This window comes from Lepidochelys olivacea (assembly GCF_965140295.1).
Source record: "Lepidochelys olivacea isolate rLepOli2 genome assembly, chromosome: 4".
Taxonomy (NCBI): Eukaryota; Metazoa; Chordata; order Testudines; family Cheloniidae; genus Lepidochelys; species Lepidochelys olivacea.
The window spans coordinates 128,244,230-128,262,299 of NC_140414.1; the positions used below are offsets into that span (position 1 = coordinate 128,244,230).

Sequence of the window (18,070 nt, forward strand, 5' to 3'; positions counted from 1 at the left end):
AAACAAAAACCTTTTGTGGGGATCATCAAAGATGGGCCATTTAGGTTTCTTGAAGCCTCCCATCAGCCCCCGTGGAGTTCCCGTGTGTAACGCATTCTGGGTCTTGTAGTGCGGGTTTGTAAGGATTCCCTGGGGATGGATCACTGGTCAACACGGGGAACTACAATGACCACGGTGCATTTTGGAGCGCTGCATCGTGGGGGTTGTAGTTTTCCTCCTCTCCAGGCCGGCTGCTTGCTTGGGTGACGCTCTGCCGCAGCTGCCGCAGCAAGAGGAGGCGTGGGGGGACGATGCCTGCCGTTTGGGAGCTGCTGGCTCTGAGCGCCTCGCTGCTGCTGGTTGTCTCGGGGCAGGGGGGTAAATACACCAGGGAGGCGAATGAGGCTGCTACAGCCGGCAGCCCGAAGCGCCAGGAGGCCGGGGAGTTCAGGGTGGTGAAGCTGAACCAGATTTGGGAGAAAGCGCAGCGGGTGAGTCGCTAATTCGCTTCCTTGCAGCTGCATCGTGGAGGGGTCAGGCTGCCTGTGCCTGGCAGCAGAGAGCAGCTATTTCAAAGCCCCCTGTCTGAAGCTGGGCCGCTGCAGCCGTCTTTGAAGATCAGGCCACTTTTGTTCAGCTTCCTAGAGGGGCTGAACCGCGGCAGCTCCCATTGAGGGGGATTTGCGGGTGCACTTCTGCCAATCGGAGGATTTAGATGCCTAAATATGGATTGTGGGCCCTACCTTTAGGCGCCAGGCTTTAAAAATATTGGCCCAAATGCCGGAGAAAGGTTAACTGTAAGGTATGGTGGCCCTCAGTATATTTGGTGGTGGTCTGAACAAGTACGACTGCTTCTGAGTCTTTCTCTGGGATTGCTGAAATGTGGGGCAAACTGCACCTGATGTTGACTTAATATGTGATGTGGGCTATTGGGTACCGGATAAAGGACCAAGCTGTCTCCCTGTGCACCCCCACCTCCCTTGGGAACTTTCATTTATTATGTCAGAGCTGTGTACAATTTTCATCTGGGACACACCAGCCTCTGCAGGAGATTCTGTGTAACTGTGTTTGTAGGAGAGATCTGGCAATGCCCACAGGTGCTTTCACTAAGAAGCAACCCCATCCAGTGTGTAACATCATCTGAAAAAAAGTCGAGGTCTTTTATGATCTGGGAGCAGGAGTTTTGGTGCAACAGTGCTTAAAGCGCACCTCAGCGACCCAGCCCAAGTGTGACTGACTGATTGCCTGGTCTGTGACCCCTTCCTACACTGGCCCTACACCTTCGTCAATTCAGAGCAAAAACTTCACTCCTGGGTTTCCTGTGAAAGGTTTGTGTGAGCCTTCTTCCTACATTGAGCTCTACATTGTGAGCTTTGGTGACCATGGCCTTTCTGACCATTTATTAGAAGTAGCTGAAAATAAAGAGCTCTGTGATTTTGCATCAGGGTGGGTGTTGCAATTCAGTACTGCATCACACAGCCGTGTGTTGTCATTCAGCTGAGTAATGCTGAATTATTCAGTGGTGACCAGCTCCTCCCAATTTTCCAGAAATAAGGTTGATCTAATATGGCTAATCCCAGTTATCCCTAGAACTTATACACACTTAACCTGTAATACTTATCAGAGGGATCTCAATGCAAGGGCTCCCTTTATCCAGGGCCTGATTTTACACCAGAGATAGGCAAAATACATCCCGCAGGCTGGATTCGGCCCGGTTAACATTTCTGTCTGGCCTGCCATGACTAACATTTCTGTCCGGTCTCCTCTGTCCCCTTGCAATCTCTTGAGTCCGGGCCACTAAAAGTGCAGAGGCGCAGCGGGGCGCTTAGGCAGGCTGCCTGCCTGTCGTGGCCCCACGCTGCTCCCAGAAGTGGCTGGCTGCTGCTCTCTGTACGCCCCTATGCACTGCCCCCGCCTCCAACACTGTCCTCACAGCTCCCAATGGCCAGAAACTGGCCAATGGAAGCTTTGGGGGCAGTGCTTGCAGGGGTGGGCAGTACACTGCCTGAGCCTGGCTGCGCCACTGGCCAGGAGCCACCTGTGGTAAGCACTTCCTGGCCAGAGCCTGCACCTCACACCCCCTCCCGCACCCTTGTCCCAGCCCGAAGCCCCCTCCTGCAACAAATTCCCTCCCAGACCCCGCACCCCCTCCATTAATATAGTAGAAATGTGTGGCCCGTGATGACTTACCAAAATTCGTGAAGTGGTCCCCCTGCAAAAATAATTGCCCACCCCTGTTCTACACCCATTGAAGTTAATGACAAATTTTCCATTGACTGTAGTTAGTTCTTAAAGAACCCTTTGTGCTTTTGTTTTTGCAGATCAAATAGGTCTAATATCATCCGCTATTGAATGGTCCCATCATGAGCTTTAAATCCTAAGAAACAATAGGTTCCAAAGTCTAGCATGATATTGTGTTGTGAAGTCCATTGAGTTCCATTCTTTAATCAGAACCACCTTGCTTTTGCTGCTGTGGGTAATGATTACAATTGAGCCTAGTAATCTTTGATATGACATTGTAATGTTTCACAGATTCTCTGATGATGGTTCCCAATGTTGTCAATTAACAATATTAAACATTAGAAAGGAGCAAATAATCTGGGACTTGACAGCTTAATTATAAACCTCTTCTGATCAACTTTTATTGCTAGCTACACTCAACTCTTGGTACCATTTGCTGGCGTTACAGTCAGTCAGTAAGGTTCCACATATGTGCACCTTACCCCCTTGCAATGTTTTAGGTGATAACATCCTTGGGCCTGTGTGAGATTAACTTCAAATAGAAGCAGTGCTTTGAGTACTAGTTTTATCTGCTCTCTTTTCAGTATCCAGCATTTAATAGGTTCTTGCACTTCATCCATCACTGTGATATAAGAACAGACCAGGCAAAAGAATTCTACAGAAGTTTTGGCAAATTTGAAAGGCTTTACCCTCCTCTTATGTTTTTTAATGGTCCAGGTATCGTTTTCTGAATTTCCCATTAAATTATGTTCTAAATTCGATTTCTATCTTGAAATGGGAAAATTTCAGAAACAGAACATTACAATTTTGGAAAAAAACCACTGTTGTGACTAAGATAATAATCAAAAATTACTCAGCACCAATACAAGACATGAAAAATGGACACCACAAACATGTTTGCTTGTTGTTTGCAGGAAAAAACAGGTTTAAATATTGTATGTAAAGTTTCCATTAAAAAAAAAAACTTGCAGGAAAAATTCAGTGTTTGAAATAATATCCGATTTCTATGAAACTTCTTCATTTGCAAATTCCAGTTTTGTCTCTCCTTAAGCTTAAAGTTTGTAACTTGTTTACTAGCCATGTGCCATATGTAGTGGCAATAAATCAGGCGTCTAACTGTGGACAAGGCAGTCAATCCTTTATTAACTAGAAAATGTGTGCCTAATGACAAGGTATATGTTTAAAGGTTTTATTGCAACAATTTTGAGAATCCTTGAGAATTAAATCAGTTTGCCGTGTGAATTATTTCTAGTGTGTTCTGTTAGTTCTGCATGAAAGAAAAATTAACCAACACCAGTGTAAGGTTAAATATTAGCGGAGTGTGGGGGAACTCAGTACCCACTTTACTTTTACAGCCAATTGTATAGAAGCTGTCGAGAAGCCTGTGTATGAGACTGTAGTCATGACTGAGCTGTTAAGGTTCAGGCCTAATTGAGCGAGCTGCTAAGCAATGTGGCCCCAGACCAGCAAAGTACCTAGGCTGTGATGTGCCTTCCTCTTCAAAAAAGCATCTAAGCATGTGTTAAATTCTCACTGGCTGCATGTGCTTAAATGCTTTGCTGAACAGGGACAGGCCACACACATAAGAACCCTGCTGAATTTAAGCCTGTGAATAGTCCTATTGAAGTGAATGGCATAGAAGTCAATAGGACGACTCATGCTCTTAACTCTGGGATCGGGGCCAGAGAGCTCAGTATCTTGCAGGATCGAGACCTTAAGACTTAACTGTTTTTCTAACTACTCTAGGTTTTAGAGTAAACTAAGGTCCTGATTCAGCAAAGCGCTTACACACATTTAACTTTAAGCAAGTTAGTAGTCCTTGTGTGCCATTGAATTCAAAAGGGCAATTCATGCTTAGATTGAAAAATGTGCTTTGCTGTGTTGGAGACAGACTTAATGGCATATTAAAATAGACAATTCAGAACAGTTCTAAATGCTGTGAGCTGCCTCTTTGAAGTTACCCTTAGATAACCTGTTTACTCCAAAGTGAATTTCTGGGTCTTACAAGTGCCATTTGCTTGTTTGTTCTTAAAAAATATAAGTTTCGTTTCATTAATGAGTAGTTAGAGAATATTTCTAAAACACACTGGTTGATATCTTGATGTTTTGAAATAGTTTCTCACTGTCTGTGGAACAAACCTTGTGAAACTGGAACAAACCAGTTTCTGGGTGTAGATTTGGTGCATCTATTTTTCATTTGTTTTCATTATATAGCCATTAGTCTGATTGTGTTAACAAATAACTTTCACTCAGTAAGTTATTTTATGACAGATGGGTCCAAGCTTCCAAGTTCAGAAGTGGAACCAAACTTTCCAAAAGACGGTGTGCTAGATTAGCAGAGGTAAAATGATGGAGAAAACTCAGATGGGACCTCGCTAAAGCCAAGCTGCTAAAGTGTTTTTTTTTACCTCACTTCCCCTTCATCTTCCACATCCCCTTCTTGCACAATGCACCTCTCCCCCGGGACTATTAAGTAAATGCAAACATTAATACTAGTGTATTATTTGATTACTCCAATTTCAAGTGACAGAAATCTGGAATTTCAAAAGCTGTGGTTCCTATTATAGCAATCTGGATTCAGTGACAATGCACATCAGTAATTATTCCTATTCCTGGGTGTGGGGTTGTTTTTGTTTTTTTTGGTTAAATATATACAACAACATTTTCAAGTTAATCCTCTAAAAGCCTTACATTTTTAATTTCTTCATGGTTATGGCCGTGATATCTCATCCTTTCACAGATCCAAGGCTAGAAAAGACCTTTCTGATCATCTATTCTGACCTCCTGCACTGCACAGACCATAGAACTTCCCCAAAAGAATTCCTAGAGCATATCTTTTATAAAAATATACAATATTGATTTAAAAATTGTCATTGATGGAGAATCCACCACAATTCTTGGTAAATTATTCCAATGGTTAATTTCTCTAACCATTAAAAATTTATGACTTTTTTCCAGACTGAATTTGTCTAACTCTTAACTTCTAGCCATTGGATCATGTTACAGTGTTCTCTACTAGATTGAAGAGCCTATGATTAAATATTTGTTACTCATTTAAATACTTATAGACTGTGATCAAGTCACCCCTTCACCTTCTCTTTGTTCAGCTAAGCAGATTGAGCTCTCTGAGTCGGTCACTATAAGGCATGTTTTCTAATCCTTTAATCATTCTTCTGGCTCTTCTCTGGACCCTCTCCAATATATCAACATCCTTCTTGAATTGTGGGCAACATCCTTCATGAATTGAGGGCCACAGTAGTCCAGTAGCACTCGCACCAGTCCCAAATATAGAGGTAAAATAACCTCTCTCCTCCTACTTAGGATTCCCCTGTTTATACATCCCAGGATTGCATTAGCTCTTTGGCCACAGAGTCACAAAGGGAGCTCATGTTCAGCTGATTATCTACCATGATCCCCAAATCTTTTTCAGAGTCACTGCTTCCCAGGATAGAATTCCCTATCCTGTAAAGTTTGGCCTACATTCTTTGTTCCTAGAGGTATACATTTACATTTAGTCATAGTAAAACACACATTGTTTGCTTGCTCCCAGTGTACCAAGTAATCCAGATCACTTGGAATCAGTGAGGAGAATAGATCACTTATTTATCACTCCCCCAATGTTTGTCATCTGAAAACTTTATCAGTGATTATTTTATGTTTTCTTCCAGGTCACTGATAAAAATGTTCAATAACGTAGTGAAGCTATCAGGTTAGTTCGTCAGGATCTATTTTCCACAAAACCATGTTGATTTACATTAATTATATTACCATCCTTTAATTCTTTATTAATCGAGTCCTATATCAGCCACTGCATTATCTTGCCCAGGATTGATTACGGGCTTGTAATTACTTGGGTCATCCCGTTTACGCTTTTAAATATTGGCACAACATTAGCTTTCTTCCAGTCTTCTGGAACTTCCCCAGAGCTCCAAGACTTACTGAAAATCAACATGAATGGTCCAGCGAGCTCTTCATCCAGCTCTTTTAAAACTCTTGGATGTGAGTTATCTGGACCTACTGATTTAAAAATCTATATGTTCTATTAATGCAGTACCAGGAGAACTTCCATAGCTGCTCATAATTATTATGTTGAATATTAACCATATTTTGTTGGGATAGAAACATTTACCTGGAACATTTTGCAACTCAATCACTATACAAATCTCTTAGTGCATTAGAACCAGAAAATGAAATTGACTAATTGTCCAAGATGAAGAAATGGGGGCAGATTAAAGGAACAATAAATGAAATTAGATATTTCAAAATCTTTGTTTTAATAATGTGCAGTATCAGTAACAGATAAGTAATACAGTAACTTTTTTAAAACAGTAACTCCTCACTTAAAGTCATCCCGGTTAACGTTGTTTCATTGTTATGTTGCTGATCAATTAGAGAACATGCTCATTTAAAATTGTGCAGTGCTCCCTTATAACATTGTTTGGCAGCTGCCTGCTTTGTCCACTGCTTGCAGAGAGAGCAGCCCTTCGCAGCTAGCTGGTGGAGGTTTGGAGCCAGGGTAGATCGGTAGTCCCCATATCAGCTCCTCACACCCCTAAGCTCCCTGTGTGACAGCCACCCAGAAGGCTATCAATTGCCAGCAGTTCAGCTGTCCCTCTCCCCACTGCCGTGTGCTGCTCCTGTCCTCTGCCTCTGCTCCTGGGAGCCTCCTGCTTGCTGTGCGGGTTGAGGGGGGAAGAAGGGAGTTAATGTCATGGTGTCCCCCTCCCCCCTGCTCCTGCCCCCCGCTTACCCCATCTCTGTTGAGCAGTGGGGAACACGACAGGGCTCAGGAAAGAGGGAGCCTGCTGGCAGCAGCTGCTGTCTCAACTTGCTGATATACTTAAAAAGGCAATGTACTTAAAGGGGCAATGCACATCTCTCTCTCTCTCTCTCTCTCTCTCTCTCTCTCATACATGGTGTGTGTGTCTCTGTCTCTGTCTGCCATGCTGTCTCCTCTCCCTCCATTTGTGCTGCCTTGTAGAGTGTGAGGCTACATTAACAACAATGTGTTAACCCTTGAGGGCTCAGCTGAGTGCTAGTTCATCATTTAGCAGTAAGGCATTCCCTGGGAAATATCCCACCCTCTGACTCCACCACCTCAACCAAGCTTCACAATCATCATTGCTGTGTATAGTATTAAATTATTTGTTTAAAACTTAAACTTATATATAATATCATCTTTTGTCTGGTGAAAAAAATTTCCGGTGAACCTAACCCCCCCTCCCACCCTTTACATTCATTCTTATGGGGAAATTGGATTCGCTCAACATTGTTTCGCTTAAAGTTGCTTTTTTCAGGAACATAACTACAACGTTAAGCAAGAAGTTACTGTATTATGATGTCCCATTAAAAGTTCACCTGCTTTCCTTCCCTCCCCAACCAAAGCTGAAGAGAGTTAATTTCTCATTCCAATTTATGTAAAGCTTAATGCCAGCAGGAGATACTTTTTTTTACCCACATGTGGCCAGTGCTGCTGTTACAGAAATGGTTGGGGGTCTGAGGAACAGAGGAAGCTTTAGCATATAGATGTTAAAGGCCAATGGGGACATCATACAAGGAGTTTATTTGTACAGTGTCTAGCACACTGAGGTCCCTGTGCTCTGACTGACACTGTCCTATTTCAGTGGAATATCAAATATTGTTTTCTATGCCAGTCTAGCTTCAGAGGTAACTTTGCAGCTGTGTATGCACATGCATGTGATTACAAGACAACTAACCAAAGCATTTCTGTGTTCTCATTAGCTTCATCTATCGGCTGTAAAACTGGCAGAGCTACATAGTGACCTCAAAATACAAGAAAAGGATGAGCTGAGCTGGAAAAAGCTGAAGGCTGAAGGGCTGGATGAAGATGGAGAAAAAGAAGCCAAACTTAGACGCAATTTAAATGGTAAGGAATAACTTCGCTGAAGAGGCCAGAATTGTCACGCAGTTACCTAAAGTCTGGATCTTAAAGCATGACCCCCTGCTGCCTGAACTAAAAGACCCAGCTCTGTTAGCCAAAGCTAGAGCTGGCTCATCCACCTCTATATGTGGCTCTGCTACCAATAGAGGAAGATAGAATACCTCACTGAGTGGGCATGGATTCCGCAGACTCTCAGGAAAGCGGTTCCAGGGGGGGTTAAAGGGTTCTAATGTTCTATTGGTTCTAATGTTTCTTGTTTTTCACTTACAGTAATTATGACTAAATATGGAATGAATGGAAAGAAAGATGCCCAATTAGTAGATACCAATTACATCAAAGATGGCACAGAAAGTGATGTGCTAGATGATCCAAGACTGGAGAAATTATGGAGCAAGGTGTGTTTAATTTCTGGGTATTTCAGTGTAAGAAGAAAATCTTCATTCAAGTGTGTATTTAAGTTTTCTAGAAACCCCTGCCTTGGACTGAGAAGCTTTAGAACGCTGTTTCCAAACACTGGGCCAAGTGCTATGATATGCTGAGTGCCCTCACCTTCCATCAAAATTATTGGGCATTGAGGGTACTTCTCTTCTCAGAGGATCTGATCCATTGTACCTTTTACACCCTCTATATGTGGGTGAAATCTTGATCACAGTGAAGTTAATGGGAGTTTTGCTAATGACTTTACAGGGACCAGGATTTCACTCTGCATGAACATTCAGGAATACAGCTGTGTATCTTGGGTTTTGTTTTGTTTAAATGGCTAAATTTAATTAGAAATATTTCCTAGAATTATTTCAAAAAACAATTTTAAGGGTTTTTTTTAACTTGAAAATCCCACCTTGTAGTGTTTGCAAGTGAAACCTTCCAGAGTTTATGCTGGTGCCTGAAAACAAGAACTACTCCAGTTTGGGTAGTTATAACAGACTGGAAGAACCTGCAAAAAGGAAATAATTAGTAAAAAGTAGATTTTTTTTAAAAAAAATTCTTTGCTTTATCAATCTACAGTGGTGTAAGTAAAACAGCAAAGGAAGTTTGTTTTGTTATTTTTTTTTAATAAAATCAAATTCAACCTGTCAGTGCCCTTCTTTGAGAAATAGTAAAAAAAAAAAAAAAAAAAAAACAACTTGGAAGTATTCCCCAAACAAAATTTGAGCCTCTGGCTCTGTACAAATATCAAAAGACTTCACTTTTAACCTGTGGGAAGAAAAATAGAGCAACATCCATCCCTCTGCCAGGGAAGCAAATCGGGTGCCTCTCTAACGGCAAATAGCTAGGGACATGACACACAGTACGATATTTACTTGCCAATAGAATGAGAGCTCTTGAATAGATTTTCTCATGTGTTAGTCTAAATCTCTAGTGGAAACAAACACTATACGTTCAGCCATGCAGTTCATGTCTCTCACATCGATACCTGATTGCTTCCTAAGGAATGTGTGTGACAGGGATATTAGGCTCTACAATAATTCAAATAATAATAAATAACAATTTTCATCATGTCTATGGTAGGTGAGATCCTGGCCTCATTAAAGTTAATGGCAAAGCTCCCGTTGAATTCAGTGAGGCCAGGATTTCACCCCATGTCTATGTTCTGCCCTAATACCAGCACATTGAGACAGAAAACGAAGGACCTAATCCATTTTTTTAAAAAAAATGTGAAGGGAATTTTATTTGGCAAGTGAGTGTATGTAACATCACTTGGCCTGTGAAATTAAAAAGGATTATAGCGTCTATCTCATTCATATTTCTTTCAGGCCAAGACCTCTGGGAAGTTTTCCGATCAGGAGCTGGATAAACTGTGGCGGGAATTTAAGCATCACAAAGAAAAGATTCACGAATATAATATCCTGCTAGAGACTGTGAGCAGAACAGAAGGTGTCTGAATGTTCGTCTGATGTTTCCAGTGCAGTGCAGCCCTCTCTCTGCCAATCGCTCAGTTGTTTGAAAGTATCTTTAAAACCCTAAAGATGGATTGTTGGGTTTATATTAGGATTGCTTTGCAGTTGCTGCCATTCAGAGATACTTGCAGGGCACAAGTCTGTATCCTCTGCCAGGAGTCTCTATAGCTAATGGAACCATTGCTGTTCTTTGTTTTATAATGCTTGCATGTGTTTCAGCGAGCAAGGAGATTGTCAGCTTAGCAAAATAAACTCATTATGGCTTTCGAGAAAATATCAGCAAGTGCTGAGCCCCTGTTGTAGCATTTGGGCCCTGAGCCAGTGGAATATAGGTCTGTGGAGGCACCCAATGTGCGGGGTGGCGGGCGGGGCGGAATCAGTTTCTGGGTTCTAGCTGAGGAGGAAGGATGGAGTTACGGCTAGAGCAATGAGGAGCCAGATTCTTCGCAGCTAAGGTCTGTGCTGGACCCAAGAGGACAGGAGCAAAGGTGGCTTTATGCCACCTTGTGCTACCTCCAGCTAAGACTACCAGAGGTCAGTTTGCTGCCTGGCACACCACACTGGCCAGGTTAGGACACCTCCTGAGGCTGCTCTAACTTATGCCTGGCTGCTGACAGACCCTCTGGGGCATTCCAGCAGCCTTTTTAGCAAAGACACAGAAATGTTCTGCCCATATTCCTGTTCTCTAGGGCAATGCTGTCGTGCTGCTGTAGGGATTTTTCAGGAAATAGGGCAGTAGAATTCTGGATCTTCTTATTGAAATTGTTGACCTGATTTATGTATTATGTACGATAAAATATTTCTGCACCACTTCTGTCCAAAGGACGTATATTGAGAAGTAAACTCTTAAAAATCAGTGTTATTAAAGTGTATTATTGATGCTAATTTGCTAGTGGCTCACGTGCTGATAAGATCTGAGCACCGACTGCTCCCTTCCAACTTTGTGGGATTTGCAAGTACTTCTGTCCTCTCGGGATTTGGCCTATTATGAATTAATGTTTGTATTTTGATAACAGAAATCCACAAAAATATGATCAACCCATCTGAAGAGGACCAGTTCAAAGAGGAAATCTTCCATGGCAAACACACAGAACTCAAAGACAAAATGCGAAGCATCAATCAAGGGTTTGATCGTTTACGTAAAGTCAGCCACCAGGGATATGACACAGCCAGTGGTATGATTCACTGTTTTACATTAATTTATAATCAGTTTTATGAGAAGTCAGTAGGCAAATAACCAGTTAGAATCCAAATGAGCCTTGTACAAAGTGCTGACAAACAGACATGGGATGTTTAAAGGGACGCACCAGCCTACTCTGTTTAAGTGCTGATTTTACAGACCAAGTGCCCTGTTTGTCGTCTACAGCAGTGGTTCTCAACCAACAGTCTGGGGCCCCCTGGGGGCGGGGGGGGTGCAAGCAGGTTCCAGGGGGTCCACCAAGCATGGCCAGTGTTAGAAATAGGGCAGGAAATAGGGGCCCACGGCAGAAAGCCAAAGCCCCACCGTATGGGGCTGAAGCCTGGGGCCCTGAGACCTGCCACCCGGGGCTAAAGCCAAAGCCTGAGCAACTTAGCTTCTCTTGTGGCGTGGGGCCCCAGGCAATTGCCCTGCTTGCTACCTGCTAACACCGGCCCTGGCTTTTATAGGCAGAAAAACAGTTGTTGGGGCACAGGTGAGCCATGGAGTTTTTATAGCGTGTTGGGGGGGCCTCAGAAAGAAAAAGGTTGAGAACTCCCTGTTCTACAGAGGCTCTTCATATAGGACAGGATTGCTTCCATTCCTTGTGTCTACCATTGTCCCTGAAAATGACCTGGAGGTTTGGCTCTGATTCTCTTCAAATCTGCATGTTTCCCAGAGATCCATGGAGGCACAGGGCCTACTCTGTAGAGACCGTATTCATTCCCTTTTGGCTACTCAGAGCCTTTCTGCAGCATGGCTCCTATAGATGCCATGCTGCTAGAGCTGCCCCAGTGGCTGCTGCCCCGGAACATCCCCTTTCGGGGAAGGAAGTTTTTTTCACAATGGAGCACTGATTCTGATTGTACCCTCTAGGCGTTATTACAATACAAAAAATAAATCCTAATCATCATTAGGGGAAACCATCACCATTTCTGGATCCCCATGGAGGGTTAAATGCAGGGAATAGGATGAATGCTTTGGTTTTGTTTTTTAAAGGTCCCATATCTACCATACTAAAAATCTAAGTAAAATATTAGGATTTGGCCTCCATCTAGGTTGACCTGCTCAGTAATGCAATACTGGTGTGTGCGTGTTTGTCAAGCCATGTGGGTGTTGCTGTTAGTTAGTCATGTTAACATGGTATCAAATATTAACAACTTAAAGATTAAAATAATTATGTTTGTGTCTGTTGGTTTAGAATTTGAAGAACCCAGAGTGATTGACTTATGGGACATGGCCAAATCAGCCAACTTTACTGAGAAAGAACTCGAATCATTTCGGGTAAGATAGAATTTAGATAAGGGTGTTCTCTTCAATATTAAGAAACTCTGTGTGCACTACATTCAGGGTATGGTAATGTACCCTTTTCCCTTCTGTTATTCTTCACTCACCATGATCAAGAGACAAACTTGCAAACACTAAAGCGTATGTGTAACTTTACTTATGTGAATAGTTCCATGGTCTGTCGTGGAACTACACAGGAGTAAAGTTACGCATGCACCTAACTGTTGGTAAGATTGGACCTTTATTTTGTGCAAACAGATCACCTCTCCAGTCATCATCTTCTAATCCCCAATTGTAATTAATGCTTTGAAAAATAATGGAAAGGATGGAAACTAAAGCCAAGAAACACCAGCTAGCTAACTTCCCCACCAGGTTGTTATTTTTCCCGTTGTGGGAGGGTTGCTCGTTGGTCATTTCACGGGAAGGAGCAGTGCACAGCTAACCCAGAGAGGCACAGTGCTCCTGTTTAGTATGAATGCCTTTTTTGAGAAATGAATTACTGTGGTGGTCGTGCTTGCATTTTTTTAGCTTTTTTAATGATGAAATTAAAAATATCTCTATTTAGTTTATACTATGCCTGGTTGTCCTGTTTCCCTGACTGCTTGGGGACAGCAATATCTTGCATTCGTGGCTGGAAGAACTGTGCCCTCTAAGTCTGCTTGTGAATTTTTATCTGTGTATTTATAAGGTCCCCATCATAACTCCCCTGGAAAGTATTACTGTGCCCACTTTACAGATGAGTAAGTGAGGCACAGAGAGATTAAACTACCTGCCTACGGTCATGTGCAAAATCTGGCAGAGCCTGTAATTGAATCCAGATCTCCAGAGTCAGTGTCCAGCCCACAAGACCATTCTTCCTTAGAAACATGGAGTCTGATTTCCACACTCAGTTAAACATGTTTTAATTACACTGACCTCCGTGAGCTGTGGATCAGGCGTACACAACAATGAGAGAGGTAGATCAGGCCCATGGCATCTGTCCCTTTTTCCACAAATAGGATCTAAAATAAGAATATGAAACCGTTTAGAAATAGACTGAATGTTTGGGCAGAAATCTTCCTTTAGGGAAATGCCATGCACCAGTGCTGAGATCTGCTGCTGTCAGCAGCACAGCACCTGCTGGAGTATCGTCGCAGAAAGAGGAAGGTAAGGATTACAGGGTGCACTTCGCTGACTTATAATGTGGGAAGAAGAGAGTTAAAGGTGGAAATTTGCTGAAATTCTTGTTTGAGTACTCAAAAGCTAACGCTAAGGTCAGGCCTTCATGTTTGTTATTTTTGCTGATCTCCTGTAGAGCAAACCATGCTAGGTTTTATAAGGAAAGGTGCTGCGTTGGCACATCATCCGAGGAAAATAGCTTGAACAGATTAGCAACTGCAGGCAAACCCAGTGCTAAAATACAGTGTGGCACGTAGTGTGTAAAACAGAGTAGAATGTTATAAAAGGCTAATCATTTCCCTCTGCAGTCGAACTGTTGAGAGGAAAGAGAGACCTCTGCTTCTAAAGCTGGAGAAGACCCATTAAAATGGCAAAGTTTTGTTTTGTTTTTTCCCACCAGATCAGAGTGAAAACTCTGCCAAGCGAGACGCAAGTCAAACTAGTGCCAAACATTGTTCAAGGGTATGTCTACAGTACAGCTGGGAGCAAGCCTCACCGCCCTGGTAGACAGACTTGTGTTAGCGGGGCTCTCACCAGCATGCTAAAAATAGCAGCGTGAACGTTGCAGCAGTAGCCGAGGCTTGGGCTTGCCACCGCACTTGGGGGTAAGGTTGGTTCCAGCTTGAGTGGCTAGCCTGGGCTTCCACTGATGCCGCAACATCCACACAGACGAATACAGACTAACACGGCTGCTACTCTGAAACCTGTCAACATCCACACAGTCATTTTTAGCATGCTAGCACAGGTCTGTCTAGCCAGACTGGGAGGCTCACTCCTAGCTGCAGTGTAGACATACCCTACGTGGCCTGCGTGAAATAAATGTGGTGGATTTCAGTCTGGTTCTTCATGCGCAGGTGTTACATCGCAGAGGGAACCATCACCATAATTGGCACAACAGTTGGCATTGCTGATCATGAGGGCAAGCCCCGAAAGTACATGGAGACTAAAGTTACTCTCAAACCGTGGTCCAGCAAGAGCCTAACTGGGTGTTTAGGGAAGCTTGCATTTTTGCTGCCTCTGCCACAGTATACAGGAGATCTTTTCTGTGGATAAATCTGAGATGTCACTGATGTCATAGAATCATAGAATATCAGGGTTGGAAGGGACCTCAGGAGGTCATCTAGTCCAACCCCCTGCTCAAAGCAGGACCAATCCCCAACTAAATCATCCCAGCCAGGGCTTTGTCAAGCCTGACCTTAAAAATATCTGAGGAAGGAGATTCCACCACCTCCCTAGGTGTCAACCTGGCCCCTTTCAGCAGTAGTCAAAGAGGTTCTCACTTTGTTCTATTCCAGGCACATCACTGCTTGTGGTAAAACAATAAAGCAAATCAGGGGATGGCTGGGCTGCCAATCAGAAAAGAGCTAAGTCTGAGCATTAAGGGCCTGATATTGAAAAGTGACCTCTGTAAGAATTGTGTCCGCAAAACACGCATTGTAGAAACGTATAGGCTTTTCTATGGTGCTTGTCACCATCGTATCATTGCGCCTCTCAGACATTAATGGCCTCTTGGAAGCCTGTGCAATAGATTGATGTTTGGATGCTTTCCTCCAGAGCTGAATTTCTGGATGGTTATGATGCTCCATTACCCCAGCGTTCTTAAGAAGCAGAGAGCTGTAAGGGCTTTCAGTGTGTGACGCTCATTAAAATAGCATTATGAATGTGCTGCAGGGAAAGAGAGGGAGGAAACCTCGGAAAGAAGACCACATTTAGCCCTGAAATGTGTATTAATTGTTCTAGGAGGAGCTGAAACACTTTGAAGCAAAAATTGAAAAACATCATCATTACCAGAAACAGCTAGAGATTTCCCATCAGAAACTGAAGCATGTGGAGGGAACGGGAGATAAAGATCATCTGAGCAGAAACAAAGAGAAATACATCATGCTAGAAGAAAAGACTAAAGAACTGGGATACAAGGTCTGTACAAATACGATGTGTTGTGAAGTTTCTGTATGCTCCCAGTGTAGGTTTAACTCTGTGCTAGAGGGAATTTGGATTTTCCTGTGCTTATTATCCATGCTATTGACTTATCCATTATTAGTCATCATTACAATCGTGATTTGAGGCCCTGTCATGAGGATCAGCCCACCTGAGACAGGGTCTTGTAAAGGAGAAGGAGCCAACTCAGACCCAGGTGGAAGTAATGAAATCCCATGATGGCTGGTTGGCAGCTAATTAGCTCAGGTGGAGCGGTTCCCAGAAACAGGAAGCTCCTGGGAAGAGGAGCTTGCAGGAGAGGCCTGGAGCAAGAGGCCTGGAAGGGACTATATGCTGCCCCAGAGGAGCTGCAGCTGACAGATCTCTACAGGACTCTGGCTCCAGGGAAGGATTCTTCCCAGCTAATGGTAATAGGCATGACTCCAGGGTAGGGGGATGCAAGCCAAGAGAATCCTGCTGGAGCTGGGAGGGAATGGATAAAGTAAGACTGACTCTGACTCCCAGCTAAGATGCTGGGGGGAAGACTTTCACTGGGTCTTTGGTTAATAAACTAGACCCCTCAGAATGGGAATTGTTCCTTATGTAGTCTTAGTGAACTTATTGATGACATTAGGGGAAACCCAGGCAGGCAGCATTTATGGTGCCACACTTGGCCAGAAGGGGGTGCTATAGGCAGGTACATCCTGTGACAGTTCCCATTTGATATTGAGGTACCATTGTGCTGGGCACTGTTCAAACACATAGTAAGGAACAGTCTCAGTCCTGCAGAATTTACAATCTGAGTAGACAAAACAAAAGGTGACAAGAGGAAATTAATATTGTCCCCATTTTAACTGAGGCAACTTTGTCCAGGGTTATACACAAGATGCCTGTAGGAGAGCTGGGCATGGAAGCCTGAGTCCCAGTCCAATGCCACAATACCATCCTTCTTGTCATATCAGGAAATCCTGATTCTAAATATCGAAAAAGTTCACAATTGCTATGATTGGGTAATAGGTTTGGCTTTCGGGAATAGTCTCATTCAATTGTAATTGTCAGTCATCAGGGAATGACCTTGTCCTTCTGCGGGTCTGTCAGGTGCCGTATATACCAATGGTAAAATGTCAATATGTAGCAGATTTCCTGATCACTTCGTGAATATGTTTTTGCTCTTTTAGGTAAAGAAGCATCTGCAAGACTTATCCAGTAGAATCTCAAGAGGTCTTCAACACAACGAACTCTGAATGTATTTTCCATGTTGTGAGATCAATATACCCAATAGATCACTTTTCCTGGGACTTATCAAATACCTAGAGAAGCAGATAATTAAATATTCAGCACCCAACATGATTGTCCTTTGTAAGGAATATATTTTCAGTCCTTTTACATTTTAGTCACTGAACTGATACTGTGATAGTCAAATTAAATGAATCACTTATAAATATACATTTAATTTGCACATCTTTTATCATTTAAACGTTGTATCTGCATCACATCAGCCTTTCAAATAATCATTCCAAAAATACAGTAGGTACTATATTTGAGAGCTCTGCTGTTTTTACTATTCGGGAAACTACATTTTCTTACCAATAAATCCATCCTGATCAATTAAACCAAAATTGAAATCAGTGGGACTACTGACCGATCTAACCCAAAGTACGTGTTTAAGGCAATGATGTTGCAAAGGCTTAATAGAAAGTTAGAATAATCTAAATGTACAGCCTAATCTAGTGCCCATTGAAGTAAACTGAAAGACTTTCACTGAATTCAGTAGACATTGAATCAGATCTTTACTGCAGATAATCTTATAGTGGATGAGTAAGAAGGGAAGAAGGGTTGGGGCCAATTCTTCCCAGATTGTAATAGATTAATGAATATTTCAAAAGCTCCTGGATTTGTATAACTGTTTTTCACATTTGTTCAGAGAGTTTTTGTGACACTTAAATCATTAAAAACAAAAGGAGACATCAGTGAATTGTTTTTTTCTTCTCTCCTTTGGCTAAAGGTAATTCCAGCACTTTTGCTACATGCTGGAATTCATTTTGAGCATGCACATCATAATCCTTGTGGCAGTGGTTATTTTTTGCAGCAGAAGAATGTGTTTGTTTTGTATTTTGAATGTTTGGAAGGTGCTCTATACCAAAGTCACTTACTGGATATTATAAGTGATGCCTAGAGTTAAGGTTACCCCTGACATTCCAGTATAAGACCCTGTTTTCCATTTTTATAACTTTACCAAACTTCAACCATTTGGGTTTAAATTTTCCATTCAGGGTGTCTGCCTCTGCTTCAGATTTTTTTACGTTTCAGCTAAAACATTTCCTAGAACAAGGGCAAAGGAAAATATGGCTGCTAATAAGTTTGTACAGCCATTTTGCTGAGAAGCTCTAGCACTTACATGCTTCAGATCGGGGATTTTTGTTTGAATTATGTGCCGAAAGTAAACAATAGGGACACACATTGAATGATGAGAACAAAAAGAATTATTTGGTAGGTAAGCACCATCTATCC

At 42.6% G+C, this 18,070-nt stretch overlaps 1 protein-coding gene across 1 annotated transcript; it reads left to right on the forward strand.

The window, feature by feature from the left end:
* The first annotated feature begins 213 nt into the window (after positions 1–213).
* LRPAP1 (LDL receptor related protein associated protein 1) lies at positions 214–17,529 on the forward strand. The gene is made up of 8 exons (XM_084626167.1): positions 214–470; positions 7,963–8,107; positions 8,393–8,517; positions 9,877–9,997; positions 11,037–11,195; positions 12,399–12,481; positions 15,383–15,559; positions 16,738–17,529. The coding sequence occupies exons 1-8, from the start codon at positions 291–293 to the stop codon at positions 16,801–16,803; spliced, it is 1,056 nt and encodes a 351-aa protein (XP_084482293.1). The 5' UTR covers positions 214–290; the 3' UTR covers positions 16,804–17,529.
* The last annotated feature ends 541 nt before the right edge of the window (positions 17,530–18,070 follow it).

Excerpts from the sequence above, each read along its gene's own strand:
- LRPAP1 (XM_084626167.1), top strand. The coding sequence starts at position 291 with ATGCCTGCCGTTTGGGAGCTGCTGGCTCTGAGCGCCTCGCTGCTGCTG. Across the intron at positions 8,518-9,876 it reads TGGAGAAATTATGGAGCAAG|GCCAAGACCTCTGGGAAGTT; the intron begins GTGTGTTTAATT and ends TATTTCTTTCAG. Across the intron at positions 9,998-11,036 it reads GACTGTGAGCAGAACAGAAG|AAATCCACAAAAATATGATC; the intron begins GTGTCTGAATGT and ends TTTTGATAACAG.